The 23,070-nt window shown below is 43.0% G+C and overlaps 1 protein-coding gene across 3 annotated transcripts in view; it reads left to right on the top strand.

Moving 5' to 3' along the window:
* Positions 1-23,070, top strand: part of NAV1 (neuron navigator 1) — a 2,383,470-nt gene that overhangs the window by 1,502,700 nt on the left and 857,700 nt on the right. For all 3 annotated transcript variants that reach the window (XM_044076515.1, XM_044076516.1, XM_044076517.1), the window contains one exon: positions 15,286-15,577. In XM_044076515.1, the coding sequence (XP_043932450.1) occupies positions 15,286-15,577 (292 nt within the window). The remainder of the gene's footprint in view (positions 1-15,285; positions 15,578-23,070) is intronic.

Below are 23,070 nucleotides of genomic sequence, written 5' to 3'. Positions count from 1 at the left end.
AAACGTGTCAGCTTTTATATACTTAGAAGGAGGTGTGGAAAATATAAGTATTGTTTAATTTTAAACCAGCCTATTCAGAGCAAAGTTCCTGTAATCACGGCTGCACAGGTAAAAACCAAACTCTCCAAAGTCAAGAACACAGCATCCATGGGACCAGACAACATCCCAGGCTGCATTCTACATGAACTATAGAACGAATTGGCACCCCACCTAAGTACCATGTTCAATCATAGCCTCACCTTAGGCTTTGTGCCTGCTGAATGGCACACAGCAATGGTTATCCCACTCCACAAGGGGGGAGCCACCACGGACCCCAGGAACTACTGCCCCATTAGCCTGATGAGCCTGGTCTGCAAGGCCATAGAACATATCATCATGGAACTTATAAACAAAGACATTGGTAATCTCCAAACTCTGGACCCCACCCAGTTCAGGTATGTAAAAGGCAGATCGTGTCTCCTAAACCTGATAGACTTCTTTGAAGCAGTCACCAAAGCCGTAGACAAGAGTAAGGTGGTTCACACAGCCTATCTAGATCTTGCCAAGGCTTTCGACACCATCCCCCACTCTGGAATTATAGATGAACTCACTAAACTAGGTATAAATCCCTATGTCACAAGATGGGTTGGCAACTGGCTCACTGACAGAACTCACACTGTGAAAGTAGCAGACTCGAAATACGACTTCAGACCAGTGACAAATGGAGTACCACAGGGTTCAGTCCTGGGCCCGCTCCTGTTTGGTATCTACTTCACTGAAGTACAGGCTAACACAGAAGGTCTTTGGCTAACGAAGTTCGCAGATGACTGCAAACTAGGAGCCATAATCGAAACTCCTACCGATGTGGACATCCTACAAAAGGGCCTCACTGAGACAGATGCCTGGTGTCAAAGCCATGGCCTCAAGCTCAATGCCAAAAAGTGCATTGTCATCCCCTTTGGTAAAAACTCTGTACCCATGAACTACAACATAGGCGGTAGTATACTTAACACCGAAGGTGTGATAAGAAACCTTGGGACACAGGTGGACAGTAGTCTCTCCTTTGATAATCACATTGTTACAGTAGTCAGGGAATCCTTCTACATGGCACACCTCATCACAAAATGTTTCTCATCCAGAAAAAAAGAGGTCATTGTTCCCCTCTACTCATCACTCATTAGACCCATTATAGAGTACAGAGCCCCTTTTGGTATGTACCTCACAAGACATCTACAACAATTGGAAAGGCCACAGAAATACCTCACAAAGAGGATTACCAGCCTCAAACAGATGCCCTATGCAGACAGTCTCAAAAAAACTCCAGCTTTACTCAGTCGCATATCGCCTACTCAGAGGTGATCTCTGCCTAACATACAAAGCTATGTCAAACCCAGAGCTGTTGGACATGCTCCACTTAAAGAAATCCCAATCCCTCCGAGCTACACGCTCTAGTGACCTAAACCTTGTCACCACAATAAACAGAACATGCCGGAGGGATAGATTCCTATCCCAGAGACATCACATACTCTGGAATAAACTACCTATCTATATCAAACAAAGCTCCTCATTAGCACTCTTCAAGAAAAATCTTGATGATTGGATTGGAAATAGGAAATTCACCCCAGGGATCACCTCTGTGGCTCTGCTCGACATTGGCACAGGGAAATAATTTTCTTGGGTGGCAAAAGCCAGGGTACCTTTTTGGCTGGGCTTGTATAGGCCCCAGGGCCGATAGCCTAGTACCTACCTATGAACAATATAAACCGGACTGTAAAAGTGCATTTTAGAACAACCGAGTACCCAGCCCCACACACTACTACTGATTTAGATCCAACTAAATCATAGTTAAGGAAAACACTATCTATCTATTTACAGCCCACTTTCCAAGATCAGGTATTAAAGGAAAACTCCACCCTAGTACTAAAAAAACTGTTTTTTTTTTTTTGTTTGTTTTTTATACTCTATCTTTGTTTCCTGGCCTATTTTAACACCTCAAAATCACTGTAAGTGCTTTGCTTTATTTGTAATTTTAACCTGTTTTCCACAACATGGCTACCAGTGGGGCTTGATGTATCAAAGTGATCTTGTTCTCCCTCAACCATTTTTATTTTCCATAATACTTTGCATGACTCATGCCAGACTTAAGGAAGTAGCTTTGAATTCCCATGCCATTGACATATAATGGGATTTGTGAGGATCACTGTTATTTTCTTTACCTTCTGTAAAAGAACTGCTGCTTTTATGTCTCTAATCACCTTTATTTATGCTTGGCCCAGACCTTGTTTTACACTGTGCTTAGAAGTTATCCATTTACAGCCAGAAAAAGTAACTGAATTGCAGGCGTTTGTTCAGTGTTTTCTTTTGTAGTTCAAGAGGAATTGAGAGTCCCTTCCCCCCACACTGCAGTTGTTAAAACTGTCACTGCACTGAGAGACCCTTGCAGAATCAATTCCTCATAGACTACCAAAGAAAACCCTGAACAAAGGCCTGCAATTTAGTTACTTTTCTGGCTGTAGCTGGATAACTTCTAAGTATAGTGTAAACCAACATCTGAGCCAAACATAAATGAGAGTGATTAGAGACAGAAAAGAAGCAGTCCTTTTACAGCAGGTAAGGAAAATAACAGTGACCCTCACAAATCCCATTATATCCCAATAGCATGGGAATTCAAAGTTACTTCCTTATGTCAGGCATGAATCATAGAAAGCATTATGGGAAAGAGAAAGGGTTGAGGTTGAGTTGCCATCTGTCCCTCCAACAGGCCAACCACCATCTGGTCTCTAAACTGTGGGAGTCATCCCAAGAGTCAGTACTGTAACAGTAAATTGTGAGGGACATAGAACATCTGTGATATGAGCTTACCATAGTTGTAGATGTTTGAGTAGATTCAGTGTTGCAGTAGCATACTATTGATCCTCCCCCACATCTTTGGCATACTTCTGACTTGAGGTGGCTTTCTAACCTATCCAGTTGCATCTTCACCTCTTACACCTAATCAAGCACCCTTTTTTCTCAGGGTTCAGAATCAGCTTTGAGAGAAGTTTTAGGGTCCCTGTGATTGTGATTTCTTACCTAAGATGGATTAGGTTCTGGCACCTGCTGGGGCACAAAATATCTGAAGATAGCAATGGCTGATGCTTGTTTATACCACTAGTGTCTTGAAGTTGGTGTGGTAAGAGAGGAAATCTGCTTGGCCTGGAGGGGGGGGAGAACTGTGGGTGCTGGACCAGTTGTGAGGCTTCTGCAAGCAGGAATCCCAACAGTCACTAATGCAACAGTGAATCTACTCGAGCATCTACAATGTTGGTAAGTTTCTAATGCAACTGTACTTTATGGCTGCAGGTTTCCAGCATGATGGCACTGCAAGAAAGTCTTGTGACTGTTTATTTAAAGGTAGAACAGAGGAAAAACTTGTCATGGAGAAGCAATGTTTGATTAATGGGAATCTCCTAGGGGTGCAGGAAAGGCATGATATAGCTTTTACAGGAGAGTTTTGACATCTCCCAAGGGTCTACACAAGCGACTCTAAGAGAGGAGTAAGCAGTAGATAAGCAGCAGCCCTGGCGATACATATATACTGGTGAAAATGCACTGTTTTAGCAGGAAGTCTAACTGCTGATAAAGGCAGCAGAATTTGTAGCACTGATGTTTGGCAATACAGAGTATAGTGTGCCAAGTACCACTTCTCTGAGGTGCATCACAGCTACCAGGCTTTCTCTGAGCTGCTTTGTGGCTGTAAGCTGATGGCTGCAGTGGTGAGGCTTGTGGGTCATGCTTTTCTTGTAGTCTTTGGGTGTGGAGTAGAAGGAAGTTTTTTGAAGCAACACACATTGGGTCTCTTGTCAGCTATCGAGTGGGCTAACCATCGAATGGCTGAACAGTGAACAATAAGCATCAAAAGTTCACTCAGCGAACTTTGTTTTCATCGACAAGGTAAGTAACTACTTGTCCAACACTTCACCATCTCTCATACAGAAGTGTTTCAAACCACTTTATTACACTGTAATATGGTCTCAGAGTTGGTATATGTAATAAGGGGGGTGTGTGGAGGTTGACCCCCCCCCCACCTGGGTGGGTTTGAAAAACTTGCATGTGTGAGACGGGGAACTGTAGTTACTTTCCCTGTCGATGAAATGAAAGTTTGGTGAGTGAACTTTCGATACTTGTTGTTCGATGCTCAGCCATTCGATGGCTAAACATAGACCCGCACACATTAGTGGGACTCTGGGTATAGAAAAGTGGGGGTGGCAAGTTCTGATAAAGATGATACAGTAAGCATGGGAACTGGAAGATCCCAACAGCTGTAAGAGAGAGCAGTCTGTGGATGGGAACCAAGGCACAAAAGTGTCTGGATCACAATGTGTAAAGGGTGCAAACAAAAGATAGATGGAGCATTTTGATTACATATGCCTCCTGAAAGAGAGCAAAGAAAAGAAAAAGCTGTGAGAGAACATGAAATCTGATATTTTTGAGGCTAGTTGAGTAAAGCAGGACTGCAAAATGCAAGACGATAAAGGTCATGGCAAAGGAATATATCTGCATTAGAGACCTGAAAGAAGAAAGGACTGAGGAGGAAACTTGTAAGCTCAGAATATGATGTAATCTGCTTCATAAACTGACAGTGGGTGGAGACACAGTTATGGAAGCTACTGTATCTGATATGTTTGTATGTTTTCTGTATTTTTTTCCCATGCTGAGGAGTGGTTTGAACAAAGAGGGTGCTGTTATGTCAAGGAAAAGTTATTCTCAGAAGAAAGTGTGTGTGTGTAGAGAGGGGGGGGGGGGTTGATTGTCACAGTAAAACTGAGAAAAATACAGTAGAAAGACAGGAAATACGAAGATATGGCTGAACAACTGCTTTATTGTTTCTGCTATGTTAAGTTGGTGTAATCTGACTTCAGAGGGAGGGAAAAGGTTGGATAAACTTAATGGACTACGTCCTTCATTTGGATCACTGCTGCAAGCTAGAGTTCTGACATCTGGCCAGTCTTCCAGAGCTCAGTACTCTCTGTGGCTGGGCCGACTGTCTCACATGGGATGACCACATGCTCCCATTATGAAAATGTCATCAGCTTACATTACCCTTAGTTTTTTTTTGCTGTACTTCATGTGTGTGTTGAGTGAGCTACAGTTGCATTTGTCTTCTTGCTAGGCTTGTTGTTCCAGTCAGGGCAGATAAGCAACCCACTTGGAATGATTTTTGCTCGCTCTCTTTTTTACAGTATATTTAGTCTGGTATTCTGCAGTTATTTACTGATATATGCTACAGGAAAATAGTACATCTGCCCAGGAAACTGTATGCATGCCTGTAAAAGACAGATACCCTATAAATATTTTTGTACACAGCATGTACACTGTTTACGGCCTGACCACAATGTGCCCACATGTTCCGTTTGTGCAGGTTTGGTAGAAAGGCCTTGAGCATAGTGAAGTTACTTCTCCATTTCTACTTGGAAAAAAGAGGCTTTTGGCTCTTACTGAGCAAGTCATCATGGCTGCTGTACATTAGTATCAGACTACCACAGATTTCGAACCAAAAATGAAAAAAAACAAATATGCAGAAAAAGGAGAAGTGGACCTACAAAAGAGAAGGGTCTAGTGACCTTCAAACTCCCTTGTATGTTTCACTTCCCTAGCTCCAAGTGAGTCAGTTCTGTGGAAACATCTGATGTTCTTCGTGTTTCACTGTTGCAGTCATCACCTATGGGTTATCCCTGCTGTGGTAGCCCTCGGCCAGCCCGAATACCAGAGTCGATATTTTTCTGCGTCGGCTGCTGTCACTTGTTGACTGATGCCAGGGTTGTCAGTGCTATAAAGCAAGGCAGCTGATGCCATTACATCAGTCTTTCTTGCTGTGGAGCCAGTAGCAGAAGCAGTTTGCAAGTGTGCCGGTCGGTCGCTACCAGAGTTCGAATTATAGCTGAAAATGTCTAAAGCTAAGTACCTCATTGGGGATCCTTTTTTCTTGCACTAACTGATGCCCAAAAAAGTTAACAATTGTCTCACCTATAGAAAGCAGATCCCACACCGAGACTTCCATTCATACTACGTCACTTGTTTAGGCCCAGACCACAATGTCCCCCATTGCTGGTTCTGTGCCATCTTTAACGGGAGAACCATTTGTCATAAAGCTCTTATTGTAGACAGGTATTTTTGTCTTCCATCTTTGCAGTCCATTAGCCAGCAATCCGTAGACATTACGAAAAAATATAAAGATAGAGACAGACCACACAAGGCTAAGCCTTCCGATAATGCTGCCGGTAAGCAAGTCATCAGCTCTCTGGAATTCAGTGAGGTGCTTTTGCAGCCCCTGATGCCCAATACCTTATCTACGCAGATCTCTACCAAGACTCTTTCCTGGTCCGGTATGCCGTACAAATCTTCTTTGTCTTCCGAGCCTTTGGTTGTCTCTGCTTTGGTTGGGTCCGGAGCCGCAACGCAGTTACCAGCTTCCGAGGAAGCCTTTCGCACTACCGATTCTAGACAAAAAAAGACGTCTTCTCTTCTGACTACCGTTTCTCTCAGACCAATGGATATTCTTAAGCCTAGAAGCCAGGCCACTCCTAGAAAATCTACCTCTAGTCACCATCTTACTCCTGCTCCACCACCCCAGGCCGAAATGCTTAAGATGGCGGAGGATCTTGTCTCCCTTATCAGGGGTAGTCAGGCCATAACTTCTAAAAGGAAAAGACACCCTTCTCCTGAAATAATGACAGATGAGGGATTCAGAGGAATCTGATTACTAAGATTTTGAAGAGGAACGACATCCTCTGACTGCTTATGAAGATTCAGATGCAGAGGAATCCATTCCTTCTGCCTCCCCACCAGAAGACCTGCCCTTTGGGAAAACCCTTCACACCCTCTGGGAGCATTTCCACTGGGAAACTCAGGACTTCCCTTAGTTTAAGAAAAGACTAAGAGAGTTTCTAGACCTGCCCCAGCACATATCCTTGACCACCCCCCCCCATCTTAGAAGTGGTGAATGATGTTTTCCATGAATCTAGCTCAACCCCCTATGCCCTCCCACCTGCTCCTTGTAAACCTGACAGGTATTAAAGAGTACCGGATTCTCACAAATACCTGTACACAAATCTTGCTGCAGACCTGGAGGTCATTACACAGGGACCTAAAGGAGCTAAGGCTAGTTCTGCAAAGAATCTTATTCCTTCTGACAAGGAATCCAGAGCTCTGGACAGATGGGGTAAAAAAGTATACACCTCTGCAACCTTAGCTATCAGAGCACTCAACTGTCAGTTCCATATGTTGAAATATCAACAACACACTTTGGAACTGTTAAAGCAAAAGATTTCTACCTTTCCTGACTGCCAGTTTGAAGGAGTTAGCAGATTTACTGCACTCTACTTGTCAAGTGGCCAAACACTCTTTGCATTGTGGTTATGATGCACTAGAAGCCTCAAGCAGGGCAGCAGTGTCAGGATATGTCATTAGGAGACATGCATGGTTGAAGGAACAACCTCTCCCTGATCCTGTCAAGTCCAAATTAATTGATGCACCCTTGGATAAGGACCACTTGTTTGGAGTAAAAGCAGAAGAGGTGCTTAAAAAGATGAACAACAAAGCAAAATCTATGTAAACAATAAAAGATTTATTTCAGGTTCAACCTCCTAGGTTCAGCAGGAATTTCCCTTCTAAGCACTGGTCCTTTCCTGCACCTAGCAGACAGGGGCAAGGTAAGACCCGCAGGGACAGACCACCGAGGCCCCTATCCCAGGGACAACAGACAACCAAACAGTGGAACACCTCCGCCCCAAAAGTAGGGAGTTCTAAGCCATCCCTCTATGGCATAAACTCTCAGTAACTCCCTCTCCCCCTCTGCCCTCCTTTCACTCATTAAACGCTAGGAGGAAGGCTCTCCCTCTGCAAAGAAAATTGGCTTTCTGTAACAAAAGACCAATGGGTCTTAAAGATCATTTTTCAGGGATACAAATTCTCTTTCAACAAACTCCCAATTCCAAGAGGGTACCCAGATTTACCTTCAAATCAGTGGGCAGAGGCATTGAAACAATTGCAAACTGTCATAACCCAGGGGGGCAGTAGAACATGTTCCTGCAGATCAAACAGGCAAAGGCTTTTATTCCAGACTATTCCTTGTCCCAGAAAAGAGTGCACTTGGTGCCCCATCCTGGATCTATCCTTTCTGAACACCTCCCTGGTGGTCCTCAAATTCAGAATACCAACTTTGCCACAGTTGCTGCCTGTGTTGTCAAAAAATGCCTGGTTAATGACCCTATACTTAAAAGATGCCTACCTTCACATTCCCATAAGGGAATCCTGCAAGAAATTCCTGGGCTTCAGAGCAGGCTCACACTTTCAGTTCTCTGCACTACTCTTTGGCTTATCTACTGCTCCCAGGGTATTCACCAAATGCTTAGCCCCGTCCATAGTATTTTGCAGACAGAGAAATATTCAGATTTACCCTTATCTGGATGACTGCCTCATTCAGACAGAGTGCAAAGAAAAGCTGCTCCAGGACCTCTCCTCTTTGTCAAAACACTCCTAACTTCCTTAGGGTTTACCATCAACGAAAAGAAATCAAAGCAAACACCCTCCAGGAGGATCATTTGCTTGGCAGCACTGCTGGACATAGCATCCCAAGTGGCCTTCCTATCCCCAGAAAAACAGAGCTTCCAGCCTCTCTACTTTACCTAGCTGGCTTCCAGAAGTCACCTCACAGCGAGGAAGTTCCTGCAGACCTTGGGGTACATGACATCTTGCATCCTTCTAATTCCTCTGTCCAGGCTGCACAGTGGTATCTAAAGAACCTTTGGTGTCAGCACTCTCAGCCTCTAGAGACCGCTCCCCCGATGCCCTGTATAAGGGCCGAGGTTCTCTGGTGGGCAGGGGCCTGTTCCAAGAACAAGGGTCTTCCCTTCATCCTCCGCCCTACCGGGCAGACCATCACCACCGACACCTCAGACATTGCTTGGGGCACTCACCTAGCAGGCAGGTGCACCCAAGGCCTTTGGGATGCCCAGCACCTTTCCTTACACATCAACCAGAAGGAAATGATGGCAGTACAAAAGGCTCTGATATCCTTCAAACCCCATCTCAGGCCAAGGGCTCTCCTTATCAAAACAGACAACACCACTGTAATGTGGTACATCATCAAGCAGGGAGGGACCCAGTCTTTCCCTCTGTGCAGGCTAGCCATGAACCTCTGGCTGACTGCCTCCTCCATGGGACTACACCTAATAGCCCAATACCTACCAGGGATCAACAACTCCCTGGCAGACCACTTAAGCAGAAACTTACTGGACCCCCACGAATGGCAGCTTCACAGAAAATTATTTTTGCAAGTCACCCAAGAGTGGGTAACTCGTGAGGTGGATCTCTTTGCTTCACACCTCAACCATCAGTTAAAAAATTCTGTACCAGGGAGTATCACCACCTAGCATGGAAGGTAGGTGCCTTGACCTTCCCCTGGAACTCCCTCTTTGTGTATGCATTCCCTCCTCTGCTTCTTATTCCCAAGGTACTAATCAAGATAAGGGAGGAGAGATCAAATGCCATTCTCATTACTCCAGATTGGCCCCGGCAGCATTGGTACCCCTTACTGCGCAGCCTCACATCACAGCCTCCCAGGCAGCTTTCCCTGATCTCAGACCTCTTGACTCAGGTGGTGGTGGGGGGGATGCTGCACCCAGACTTGCAGACTCTAACTGTCAGCATGGCTTATACTCTAAAAACAAACAAGAGACCCCTGTTAAGCAAACCGGTCCTAGGCATTATCACAGAGGCCAGAAGGTCCAGCACCAGAAAATCTTTTATGCAGGAAAATGGAAAAGATTCTGCTCCTGGAGCCAGTCCAGAGGGGGCAGTTCCTCTCAACCTTCCATCCCTCTTATCCTGGATTATATAGCGGAGTTACTCAACAGTGGTCTCTCCTTCTCTTCAATTAAGATCCACGCCTCAGCCAATTCAGCTCATTTCTATACAGACCCTCCCCTGTTCTCACATCCTTTGATTAAACAATTCCTCAGAAGAGCTTCTAATATCAGACCTCCCAGAAGGCCACCCACACCAGCCTGGGACCTGAATTATGTTTTGGAAAAACTAACCTTGCCACCCTTCGAACCTGCTGCTTCAGCAGAACTGAAATACCTCTCCTGGAAGACTGCCTTCCTACTAGCTATCACCTCAGCCAGAAGGGTTTCAGAACTTTAGGCATTGATGGCCATTGAGCCTTTTATCATTTTCCATGCAGACAGGGTTTCACTGAGGACTAATCCCTCCTTTATGCCCAAGGTGGTATCTAATGTGACTCTCAACTGGGCCATACATCTACCCACCCTCTTCCCTAACCCTCAAAACAAGGGGGAAAGAATTCTGCACTCAATAGACGTGCACAGACAGCTCAGATACTACCTGGACCGTACCAAAGCCTTTAGGAAAACAGACCAACTTCTTGTCAGCTTTCCCCCAGGGGCACAGGGGGTAAGCCCATTTCCAAGCAAACCATTTCCAAATAGGTATCACACTGCATCCATTTCTGCTACAGCTTACATGGGAAACCACTCACTAAGTCATTTCATACCCATGCCACTAGGGCAGCCTCCACTTCCACAGCATTCCTCAGAGGAGTTCCCACCAGGGATATCTTGGAAGCTGCCACCTGGACTTCTGTCCATACCTTTACAAAGCATTGCCACTTATCTCTTTTCTCTAAGGCTAGGGCAGGGTTTGCCTCTGCAGTGCTGCAGGGCTTGCTGACCCAGGCCTAGATCTCTTAATAATCCTACCACCCCTCAGCTCAGCTTTGGGAGTCCTTCCACAGGTTATGACTGCAACAGTGAAACACAAAGAACATAGTACAGTTGTCTACAATTAAATAAATGTAGATGTTTGAGTGTATTCACTGTTGCAGTCCTGGTTTCCCTCCTTCCTTCCCCCTTATATCCTCTTTCCTTAGGGAGACATAAGCTTCTTATGGTGGCTTTTTGCCACCAGGACCACTACCATATTTTCTGAGGCTTCTGACAGGTTAGGGCAAGAAAAACTAATGTAATAGCGTAGCTGCTTTGCTTTATAGCACTGATGACCTGGCATCAGTCAACAAGTGACAGCAGCCGACGCAGAAAAACACTGACTCTGGTATTCGGGCTGGCCGAAGGCTATGGCAGCAGGGATAACCCACAGGTGATGATTGGGAGGGTGGCCTAATAGTTAAGATGTTTGCCTTACAAACACAAGGTGCAGGGTTTGAGTCTCACAAGGGATAATTGGCTAAGCTTAAAATGGCTCGCAAGGGCAGTTAGCTTAGTACTAATCTATGAATAAAGTGCACCAGGTTCAGTGACAAATTTCTATGAATGACTGCAACAGTGAATGCACTCGAACATTTACATTTATGGTAAGTGCACACAACTGTGCTTTATCACCACAGACTCTGAGGTAGCGCATTTGGAGGCCATTATGCCTTCCTCTTGTACCTTGCATATCTTCCTGGAACAAAAAGTGGAATTGCTTCCATTGAGCTCTAGATGTCTGAACATGAACATATTACAGAGAAGGACAGCATATATTACAGAGAAGGACAGCATATATTACAGAGAAGGACAGCATATATTACAGAGAAGGACAGCATTCAAACTACAGAAGTCAGAGAAGATGCTTTCATAGGTTTGTAGGTCGTTACTAGGCTAGCTGCCCTTGGGGGCCATTTTAAGCTTAGCCAGTTTCCCTTTTTGTACTCAAAATAACCTGTTTCATTATAGAATAGCCTTACCTATGCCATGGTCAATAATAATATATTGCCCCTAATGAGAATAACTAGGATCATATCATAGGTGATTTGAGGGGACCCATGCATAGGATAAAGCATTTAAGAGCTGTCTCTGTCCATTACTACTACAGCGGGCGTCCTGGGGTATATTTTCTGTTTCCCATCCATAGATGTAAGTTGCACTTGAATATGGTCAGGGATGAACTTTGTTTTATATAGATGGGGCAGTCGGTTCCAGAGCAGCAGTATAGTCTGCGAGATGCATCTCTCCCTCCAAATGGTTCTGTTGATGTTGCAGAGGAGGTTTAGATCCTTAGACTGAGTATTTCGGATGCCATTTGACTTGTTGATGTGAAGCAAAATTATCAGTAGTGGGTTGAATGATTTTTGAGGGGCAGTATAGGAATGCTGCCATTCCCCTGCAAGCCTACAAATTCCAGTGTCGTTCACCAAGGAGCTGTGTGTCCGATTAGCTGGTGCCCTGTGTTTCACAGCCTCTGCCATATGGCAGGTATCCCCCCTACCACAGCGTCCATTACAGGATTCATTCAAGCTTGCTGAGGAGTTTCTCCAGTTCCTTCAGAACCTGCACCCAAACCCTGATCAACTCTCTGTCTCTGATGTTCCTTTTGTAAAGGTGAAGCAAGAAACTTCTTCAGAGAGAGAAAAGGGCAGTTGGCCTCATCATTTTCAGATGGCGAGGAGGAGTTGGACTATAGAGCCCAATTATCCTCACCTTTGATTTCTGATTCAGATGATGAAGGCACTTTTATCCCTGTGACTTCTTATTTGGGTAAATTAAAATTAAGGATCGATTATGGTACTTAAGGATCGATTATGGTACTTATTTATGGTACTTATTTATTTACTTACATTATAAAAATTATCAATTATATACAATGTTTCTGGTTGCTTTAGTAGTAGATTTAGTCATTCTTGTCAGAATTTGATTAATTTTATTATGAAAGATTTATTAGAATATTTTTATGGTAATTTTGGCCATTTATTTATATTTGTAAAGGTTTTGTTTTATTTTACTTAATTGCTATTGGAATGCCTATGTGGTTAGATGTGATGTAAGTTTATTACACTTGTTAGTATTTTAGTAAAACGAATGCACTTTTTACAACCAGTAATTGGTTATTGGTTTGCTCTTAATGGTCTGATACTTTGCCCTATAAAGGAAGTGATGTAAAGGTCTGAGATAGATTGTGATGAAGTCCCATGTTGGAAGGACAAAAGTACTTTATTTTAACTAAAATAATTTTTTTTCAGTACAGATTTTTAAAACAAAAGTGGTTTTGGAAGGGCATTTCATTTTGTTATGTAGCTTTGTGCAGCGTTACTTTTTGTTTTTGGTTTGTAGTTTATAATGATATTTAGTATAACTGTTGCTCTGCCGTTCCATTATTTTCTTGAACTGCTTCTTAATGAAGACTCCACTGCACATTTACTGCAGTTCTCATTTTCTCCATTCATTTTTCCAGTACAGTTTAAAGAACCTGTATTACTTGTATACTGCTCAAAGCTGTGTTTTAGTAATTTCACCTTGTTGTTCACATAAGATCGGTTACCTTCTCATTTTGCCTCCTATCTCCCCATCACTTCCCTTTACACTAAACCTTTGACCGTTAACTGGAGGCAAGATGATGTCTGATAAATTTGCCATAGTGATGACCTTTTCACATAACACCCCCATGTCTTTATTTTTAAGCCAGGGGCCTTGAGAGCCATAGGTCATGCATGACCACCACTGCATTGTAGTGTGGTCCTCAGTAAAGTTTTTTTTTTTTTCATTTTTGGTTTTACTACCAAGCAGTAGATTTGTGCCAAATCTGCTATGATCCCTAGATTCATAGATTTAATATGGTATTGGCCCTAGGTGCCAGGATCACAAGGCCCAAGCATTTAATCAACTTACCTGTCTTTTCTCTCTTAAAAGTATCACTGTCTGTATTACATAGAAACAGTTAAACAAGTTTTACTTTCCCTTTGTTAACTATTCCATTATATGTTTTGATGGATTTTCCTGAATTACCTCTGTTCTTGCAATTAGGTGTCCAGAAACTTTCTGTTGTTCCACCACTAGAAAGAACTTGTGAGGTACTTATGTGGTGCTGGGAGAGGAAGCCAAATGTTGAGTGCCTGGAGGTGTCGTAGAAGCTGTCATGCAGTATGATGCCACTTTTGCTTCCTAGACCATAGGTCTTTCTTTTAACATAACTGCTATGCCAGAGTGTAGCAAAGTTTTGTTATTTTTAAAATCATCAGAAGGTGAGCCTTTTATTGGTTGTTTTTGCATTCCTGTAAGAGGTGCACAACTTACAATAGTTCTGTAATCTGTCTTTACAAGGATAATGTGCTCCGCTTTAAAAAAAAAATTGCAGTTCACAAAAAAGTGAGGGCTTCTTTTGCTATTCCAGAGTGTTGTTATAAGCCACCAATTAGCTTAATGCATTTTAGTGTGCACACAATCAAATGGGTCACATGTAGATTCAGCTGTTTAAAAAAGGTTATTTTAAGTCAGCCCACTGCAACTGGATTTGTGATTTATCACAGTTTTGCAGTGAGTATTGTTCAGCTAATTGCATATCCCTGAAAGACTTGTATTTAAAAAGTATGCACCACGCACAATAATGCAGTTAAAAATGTTCCTGACCAATCAAAAGAATGAGAGGCAAACATTTTTGTCAAAAAGCCCAGTTGAAAACAATTATTCAGTTTCATCTATCCATCCTCAATTTCTTTTTCCCATTTTGCACATGGGGTGATGGTGCCACTTCAACAGTGAAAATCATCTCAAGCCAAGGTTTACAGTGACAGGTGGCTAGCCCTGGAGCAGTAGTTCATCCGTACCACTCACTCACACCTACGGCAAATTTAGTTTGTCCAGTCCACTTACTGCATGTCTTTGGAATGTGGGAGGAAACCGGAGCACTAGGAGGAAACCCACACGACCGGAGGGCAGGCATGCAAACTCCGCACAGAAGGTACCCCAGCTGAGAATCGAATTGGAGAACCTCTTGCTGTGAGGCGACAGTACTAACCCCACTGCACCATCTTGGCCGCCTTTTAAATTATATACAAGTGTGATCACATGCAATCACATTGCCTAGAGCAGTACCCCTCCGCTATAGCGCTTAAGGTATTATCCAATTTCATCTGTCCTTAAAAATTACCTCCCACTTTTGGCATTATTCACAGTGGCATGTGCACATGTTTGTCTGTCTTTGCTGGAGCACTAACCACTGTAATTATTATTTATGGTACAAGTCTGCTTTTTCTACTGAATTTTGTGTTTTGCACATAGTTCTTTAGGGTGTCAGTTTTTTGACTGGTAATTCAGAAGTTAGAACATATTTTAAGTATGCAAAATTAATTTTTGTGAAAAAATATTCCTTTTTATGCTGCATTAATTTAACAAGTATAAAATTGTGAGAAGAGGAGCAGGAACATTATGGGGTTGTTTCAGTGTTTAGATGATGCAAGTAAGTAACTGTTTGTCATGTTCCTGTGGGTATTTTATTTGTGATAATTTACTTATTTATTTATTTTTTTGGTAGCCACGAACAGATGCGGAAAAGCGCTCACTAGTGGAAAGTGGACTTAGCTGGTATGGGGAGTCTGAAGGCAAGGTCCACAAGAAAATTGACTATGACAGTGGTAGTCTGAAGGTAGATCAGAGCCCTAAGTGGCGGCGGGAGCATTCTGAAAGTTTGGATGACACACTGAAAGGAGAACTGAAGAAGCCACAAAGCCTTGGACAGCCAGGAGCATTGAAAAAAGGCAAAACTCCTCCTGTGGCTGTTACGTCCCCTATTAGTCACACGGCACCAGCACCACTTAAAGTAGCAGGTAAATATTGTGAAAACCCAAATGGAATTTGTATTTATTCATTTGTTAAACAGAGTAGCAGTCTAATCCACAAATAATCTGTTTCAGCCAAAACACAAAGTATTCCGCAAGTGAGAGATACATTTTGTTTGTTTATGTTTGTTTATAAAGGGGGGGGTTGTATGCTGATCATAAATGACCATTTGCAGGCACAGCCCAGGATAAAATGTTCACAATAAGTCATAAGAAGGATACATACATTTTCAAACATATCAAACATTAAAAAAAGTTTAACATAATTAAATATAGCGTAAGGACAACTAATACAGACAGAACATTTTGAATTTGTAAGTGGGAAAGTGAGCAGATTGACCTGTCCTGGAAGCTGAAGTGAGGTAGTTTGGTGGGAAAGTGAAAAGCAGAGGTAGAGCAAGTGAGTTTAATATGACATACCAGAAGCTTAATGCACTGTTAAGGTAAATGCTACAACAAGCAGTCAGACCAGTAGCAGTTCTTGTGGGATTTGTTAGTAGATGAGGCTGCCCAAGTCAACGAAAGATGGCTTTTTGTTTTCTAATAGTTTTGTAAAGTGATCTTGATGATGAATTCTTTAAGGTTTTTATGCTGCATCCCTAGTTTTCTTGAGCTGTAGAAGTTCATAGTTTCTTATGTAAATACTAAGCTAACTGCCCTTATGGGCCAATTTAAACCTAGCCAATTTCCTTCAGAGGTGAGAATCAAATCCTGTACTTTGTGTCTGTGAAGTAAACTCCTTAAAGATTACACCACCCCCACAAACTTAAAGCACACGTTTAGGTGCCATTCCAAGTTCCTGCTCTGTTTTCTGTTATGCAGGATGGGAGGGAAGTATTTATATTGCAGATTAAAAGGGATGTGAATTACAACAGAGTATGTCGTATTGCGGTCCTGAGTAAGGGTAAAAGGGTGAGCAGTTGGTTTTTGAGTGTGAATATGTGTTGAAGGTTATGGAGCATTTGTCACTTATGTTAGGTGGATGTACAGTATGGTTGTATATTCTGAGTAATTTGAAGTCCATACATCTAGCAGGAAGCGGTTATTAGACTCTGAGCTAGGTCTGCTGGGTTTAACAAGAAGTGCTAAGCTATGGTTGGTGCTCAGCAGATCTTACATACAGGGGACTAGAAAGGTAACATTTAGGTCACCCAGCATGAGGTTACCTATGCTGTAGAAATGGGGGATTGGTGCTTGGCGTACCTTATTTGAAGAACGGATGAAGATAGTATACAAGAGCTAGTCATAATTTAGAGGTAGAATGAATGAGTAGGTTAGTAGGCAGTTAGGAAACAACTCTCTAGAGTCATTGAGGGCACCCATAGTCTGATAGGAAAATGTGATACAAGGAGAAGGAAGAACTGGGAGTTGTAAGAATAGGTCAGTAAAGTTGTCTATTGGTGTCATTTCTGGGAACCAGGTGCATTCTGTTACTTTACACTAGTACACTGTTTTTCACACCTAGAACACCCAGAAGCTCTTTACACAACTGGGATGTGATGTGATCTAGACAAAGCTGGTCTACCATTACTAAGCCTGAAATTTACAAGGTATGTTTTACTCCCTAACAGCACCCCTTTGTGGAGCCAATATGGTCTCTTAACAACACGTGATCCTTCATTTGAGATACAGCCACTAGAATTAGTCATGTAGCTAATTATGGCACAGAGTACTAAATTAAACAGATGTTCGAATAGTCTTCTGTTAGTAGCTAGAAGTCTTCCTTGATGAAAGCTGGATACTAACAAATCAAAAAAGCTTGATCATTATAAGTCAGACTTCACTACATTGTAAAGCACACTATCTTAGCAAGTCGTGTGATACACACTGAGTCAGAAGTAAAACTGAATGCAAGCACATGTAATCTGAGATGTTCATTGTAAGGATCACTACTGCACTTTCTGTTGTTATCCATGGGAATTAGCTGCAGAACATATCTACATTTCTGACCTGACCTCTAGAACTTTTGGGCATGTCAAGAGCAGAGCTGAGCTACTCTCTCTAAACAGGATGTTGGACTGATGTTAATTTAAAAGGAAGAGCAGCCTGGACCATGTTCAGCTCTTTCTGACTGCAAGGGGTGATCAATTTTTCTATCCAACATTCCCTTCTAGTTTGTCTTTCTGTCTGTCCAGCACTCCCTTCTAGTCTGTTTGTCCAGCACTCCCTTCCCAGTCACTACCAAAGAGTTAGAGTACCCTGTTTGAGAGCATTCATCTGTATTAAGCTTGTTGTATTTATTTCTTGCAGTTTATCCACTTTTGCATATTTTTGTCAGAGATTCTTTTCTGAGATCCCTGGAAAAATCGGTAATATCACTAAACAACAGGTTTCACTGCACTCTCCAGTACTAAAAACACTGCATCAGTGGGCCCTGAAAATATGGCATGATCCCTCCTAAATAGCTTGAAGCATGACCTGTTAGGCCCACCAGAATTTAACCACAGCCTCCAGACAGGCTTTGTCACTCATGAATGGAGGTCTGCAGTGGTTACCCTTCTACACAAAGGGGACCATCAACAGACTCTGGGAATTACAGACCCATAAATTCAACTAGTCTTGTACACAAGACCATGGATCTGATAAGCAAAGACACAGGAAATCTTCAAACACTGAACCCATCCCAATTTAATTTCGTCTGGGGTAGGTCATGCATACTAAACTTGGTAGGCTTCTTCAAGAGGGTCACTAGAGCCATGAACAAGGTCAAAACAGTGCATACTGCCTCTGTTGACCTGGCACAAGCATTTGAAACGGTATGCCACTCAGGTATTGTAGACAAACTCACAAATTTGGGCATAAATCCCTATGTCAACCAGATGGTTCATGGATAAGACACGTGAAGTTATTTTGGGGGAATCCACCTCCACCAAAAGGCCTGTTGTTACTGGTGTCCCACAGGACTCCGCACTGGATCTATGAAGTCAAAGCAAATGTAGAGGGCCTTTGGCTGACCAGACTTGCTGACAGCTGCAAGCTGGGTTCAGTCATTGAATCCCTCAAAGATGTAGATATCCTCCAGGAGGGTCTGACTCAGACAAGTAACTGGTGCCAAAGCCCTGACTTACAACTCAATGCAAAAAAAGTGCTTCACTATACCCTTTGGGAAGAAGACCATCCCTGCAAATGACAATATTGACAACGCTGTCCTGCTCTCCTTAAGATTAGATTCAGTGGTAAGGGACTTGGAAAACTCAGGCTGACAATAACCTGAACTTTGATCATCATCTGTCCATGGTGGAGAGAAAATCTTTCTGCAATGGTACAAGTTATAAGTAAGGGTATGCATCCATTTCTGAGGAGATCATAGTCCCACTATACTCGGCCCTCATTTGACCAATAATTGAGTTAATTGCAATCTTTGGCATGTGCCTGACCAGGCATTTACAACAGCTGGAGTGACCACAGAGTTTCCTCACTAAAAGAATACAGGGTTTAATTAACATGCCCTATTTGGCCCACCTCCAAGCCCTGTCCCTGTACTTGGTCTCCTACAGATTAGTGAGGAGTGATCTATGCCTAACCTATAAGGCATTCTTTGATCTGGCCCTGTTGGATCTGCTACACATTCACAAAACACATAGCACTAGAATCACCTGCTCTAGGATCTACACCTTGTCTGTGACATAAACAAAACATATTGAAGGGGCAGGTATGTGTCTCAGAGATTACCCCTTCTCTGGAACCAATTTCCCATTCTCTAAGCAATTTGGACCAGTGGATAGGAAATTGCAAATTCACTCATGACTTGTCATCTGTGTCCGTTATGGATAGGGACAGTTTGTAGATGCCTTAAGACACAGGCATATATCAAAGCTGTTCTAGTCATTGGGCATTTATGATTGGGAAAATTGGGGCATGAATGGCAAGGCTTAAAAAGGGCTGTATTGCTGTTAGTCTAGGAACCTCCTAAAATCCTATGAGTAAGTGGGCCCACAGAAGACTAGTGTCCTCAGTGCCTATTTTGATTGGGCGAGACTCAGAAATTCTCTTCCTCTTAGCACCACATGGTCATCATCAGTATAACCCCCTTTTCCCATTTTCTACATGGGGTTGGGATGCAGGATGCCCTCATTTCCTCTTGCTTTCTTCTTCCCTGTCACAAATCATCTTCACCAGATTGTCTTCTGATTTTCTGCCCATAAACCACCTGTGCAGTTGTAGCTACTCTGGCTTCTACTCTGATGTCTTCATTTTTTCATCTGTCCCACAGTGCACATCCTAACCCCCTTCTCAGGCATTTCATCTTCATCACCTGTAGCTTCCTCAAGTGCTCTGCCTTTACTACCCAGGTTTCTGTACTATACAGTAGTACTGGTTGCACCACTGTTTTGTATACCTTACTTTTCAACTTCTTTGGCATTTATCTATCATACAGTACCTCTGACACTCTGTACTACTGGGCTGCAATCCCTCTGATTCTAACTTTGACCTCCTCATTCAGACTTTCCTTCTTCTCAACCAACTCTTCCAGATACTTGAAGCTCTTAATCTGTTTCACTATTTCCCTTCTGTCTCTTTTCTCGCATTCTGATTTCTTCCATTTGCTGCCATTAGAACTGTTGTAACTTTACTCACTTTCATTCTGTATGCCTTCAGTTTTGCATTCTCTTCCCCTGTCCTTTGCTGAAGTTGTTCAGAGTCTGCCTGTAATACCACATTGTCTGCATACAACAACTGTCCTCTTCGACCTGTTTGCTAATGTAGTCCATCACCAGTATGAACAGCAGTGGGCTGAGAGCTGAACCCTGGTGTACACCCACTCCCACTGGGAGCCTCTCTGTGAGTCCAAACACTGTTTCTACTTGAATCATTGGGTCCTTGTACATAGCCTGCATTAATTCTACCAGTGTTTCGGGAAGTTAAAACCACTGCAGAACTGCTAAAGTCAGCTTTCTTGGGAGCTTGTCATATACTTTCTGCAAGTCTAGGAATGCCCAGTTGGACTCTTTCGTCATTCCTAGCTTCTTCTGTACTATCTTTCTTATTGCAAACTTTGGATCAGTTGTGCTGCATCCTGAGCTGAATCTGAACTGCTCATCTCCTATCTTACCTTTTGCTACTCTGTACTCATTTATGTGACAGGAGTTTGACACCTCTGTACTGCCCACAGTTGTGTATGTCCCCTTTGTTCTTGTACACTGGCACTAATATGCATATTCTCCAGTCATCTGAGATGCACCTTTCTCTCCGTACTGCTTGCTATGAGTTCCCTCAGGAGCCTTTTCTCCCATATCTCGCCCAACATCTTGATCGTATCTGCTGTGACCTCATCTTAGCCTGCTGCTTTCCCAGATTTATTTTTCCTTAGTGCTGTTCTTTCCTTCTTCTAGAGTAGGCTCCTCTTCCACTTCTTTCATTCTACACTGTGTCTGGGGTAGTGCAGCTTCTTTTTTGAGCAGGTTGTTGCTGGCATCCCTTGTGATCAGTGTCTGACTGTATTTATTGTCTGTATTTGCCTAGCAACCTGATAGGGTTTCTTTGTGCCATCTTGAGTGTCATTTTACAGAACCTGTTAGGGTGCCACAGATGCCCTGTTCTTTGCTATTGCCACTCCTCTCTTAGCCAGTTTGTTAGCCAATCAGTAATCCTTCCTAGTCTGGTCTCTCTTTTCTATTTCCCACTTTTTCCTGCACTCCTTCTTTCTTTAGAAAATCTGATGCATTTCTGCATTCCACCAGCAGATTTCCTTATGTACCTGGTTTGGATTCATATCTGTTTTTCAGTCCTTGCACATGTTTTTTTGAGGCACTGCCATTCTTCTTCCAGTCCACCTGTTTCCTCTTCTTCCAGAGGTGCTAGTGCCCTGAGTAATTCTTTGAACCCTTGTGCTTTTTCTGCAGTCAACTTCCAGGTCTTCAACAATGTCTCTGTTGACCTTAAAGCTTTCTGTGACCACTACTTGCAGCTGATTTTTGGCAACCAGTGGTTTATACTCGGAGACGACTGTTTCACTGAGGATATCTTTGGAATCACTGATTCTACCCCAGTGCCCTTTCCTTACTAGGAGGAAGTCTACGTGAGTTGCATGTTGACCACTCTTGTAAGTGATCTTTTGCCTGCTCTGTTATGGAACCATGTGTCAGCCACTATTGGGCCATTTGTCAGACAGAAGTCGAGAAGGGCCTGTCCTTTATTCCTGTTGCCCCATCCATGTGGACTCATGCAATCCTCATATCCTTTCTGTCTGTCCTGCTATGTGCATTTAGGTCACCCATTATCCACACCAGTTCATGTTGTCATGCTTTCTCTAGTAGGTCCTAAAACTGCTACCTGAATGCACTCTCCCCCCTCCCCCAACTATAACAACCCTGCTGTGGAGCACAGACTGACATTATGAACAGTGCCCTATCCTTACAAAGGGGTCTGATTCTGTTAGCACCAGATGTCTTTTTAATAAAAATATTCTTCTCCTATGTTTAGGGCTTTCTACAACACAAAACATTGTTGGCACTGATACAAGGAGTACCTGTTCTTCCCCCCAGCAAGAGAAACCTTGACCACTGGCTTAAAAATCTAAAAGGAAATCCCCCAAAACAGAATGCAGGCATAGAAAACCAGACAGACATAAATAATTACTAATTAAAAAAACAGTGGGCTAGCAGCGGTCTGCTGTCTGTTAAGAGGCAGTGGTAGACAGGAATAATCCCTTAAATGTCTAGCCAAGTCTTCTTAGAAATTGCTCAGACATCCAGGTAGGGTGCTGGTTCCCAGGTGCCTATGAAAGATGCCTATCTTTCACATTTTGTCCATACTTCACAGAACTGGCTCTCTGAAAAGTCTATCATGTTTATACGTAAGAGACACTTTGCCTGTTACCTGCCAGATGCACGAACACTGTAAAGAGCCTTCCACTCTGCTGCCCCAAAGATAGATTTAAGGGGGCGGGATGCTTGCCTTGCAGCTACATTCCCAGAATTCTTTCATATTTGAATGTAAGAGGTTCTTTGAGGGATATGTCACCACATAACACAGGTTTAATCCTTAAGTGATCCAACTTTCAGTCTCAGGAGAGGCACTTCCAACTAAAATAAGAGGGCCCCACCTAAAAGGACTTCACCTCTACCATACCCAGAATCTCTGCTTTGTTTTTTGATTAGGAAGGTCTTACTTATTCAGTAGAGATCTTCTCATCTTTGGGCTGTTATCCCAACTTGTTTCTTTTGAAGAGACATTTAAATCTCATAAGATTGTATCTCATTCAACTTGTTTGGACTGGTGCATCCAAGTTGGGTAGGAGCTTGAGGGACAAGCCCAGGCCAGTCTCTGCAAAAAGGAGTAAGAAATTGAGGGCTTTCTTTTTCTGGATGGGACCTACAGTCATGAGTGGAAGTCTTCAGCCATAGTGATTTCAATTTGATGCAGCACCTGGTCTGGCACATGATTTTCCCCACCATTGTCTCCCATGCATGCTCACTGCATAATCTTATTCCCATGATTTTTTGGTGCAGTCTAACCCCCAGAGTTGTGGGTGGGGGAGC

Source organism: Protopterus annectens, chromosome 7.part0 (genome assembly GCF_019279795.1).
Source record: "Protopterus annectens isolate FY-2018-M chromosome 7.part0, PAN1.0, whole genome shotgun sequence".
NCBI classification, from domain to species: Eukaryota; Metazoa; Chordata; order Ceratodontiformes; family Protopteridae; genus Protopterus; species Protopterus annectens.
The sequence above is the reverse complement of the archived record's forward strand: the minus strand, read 5'-3'. Positions and strand labels throughout refer to the sequence as shown.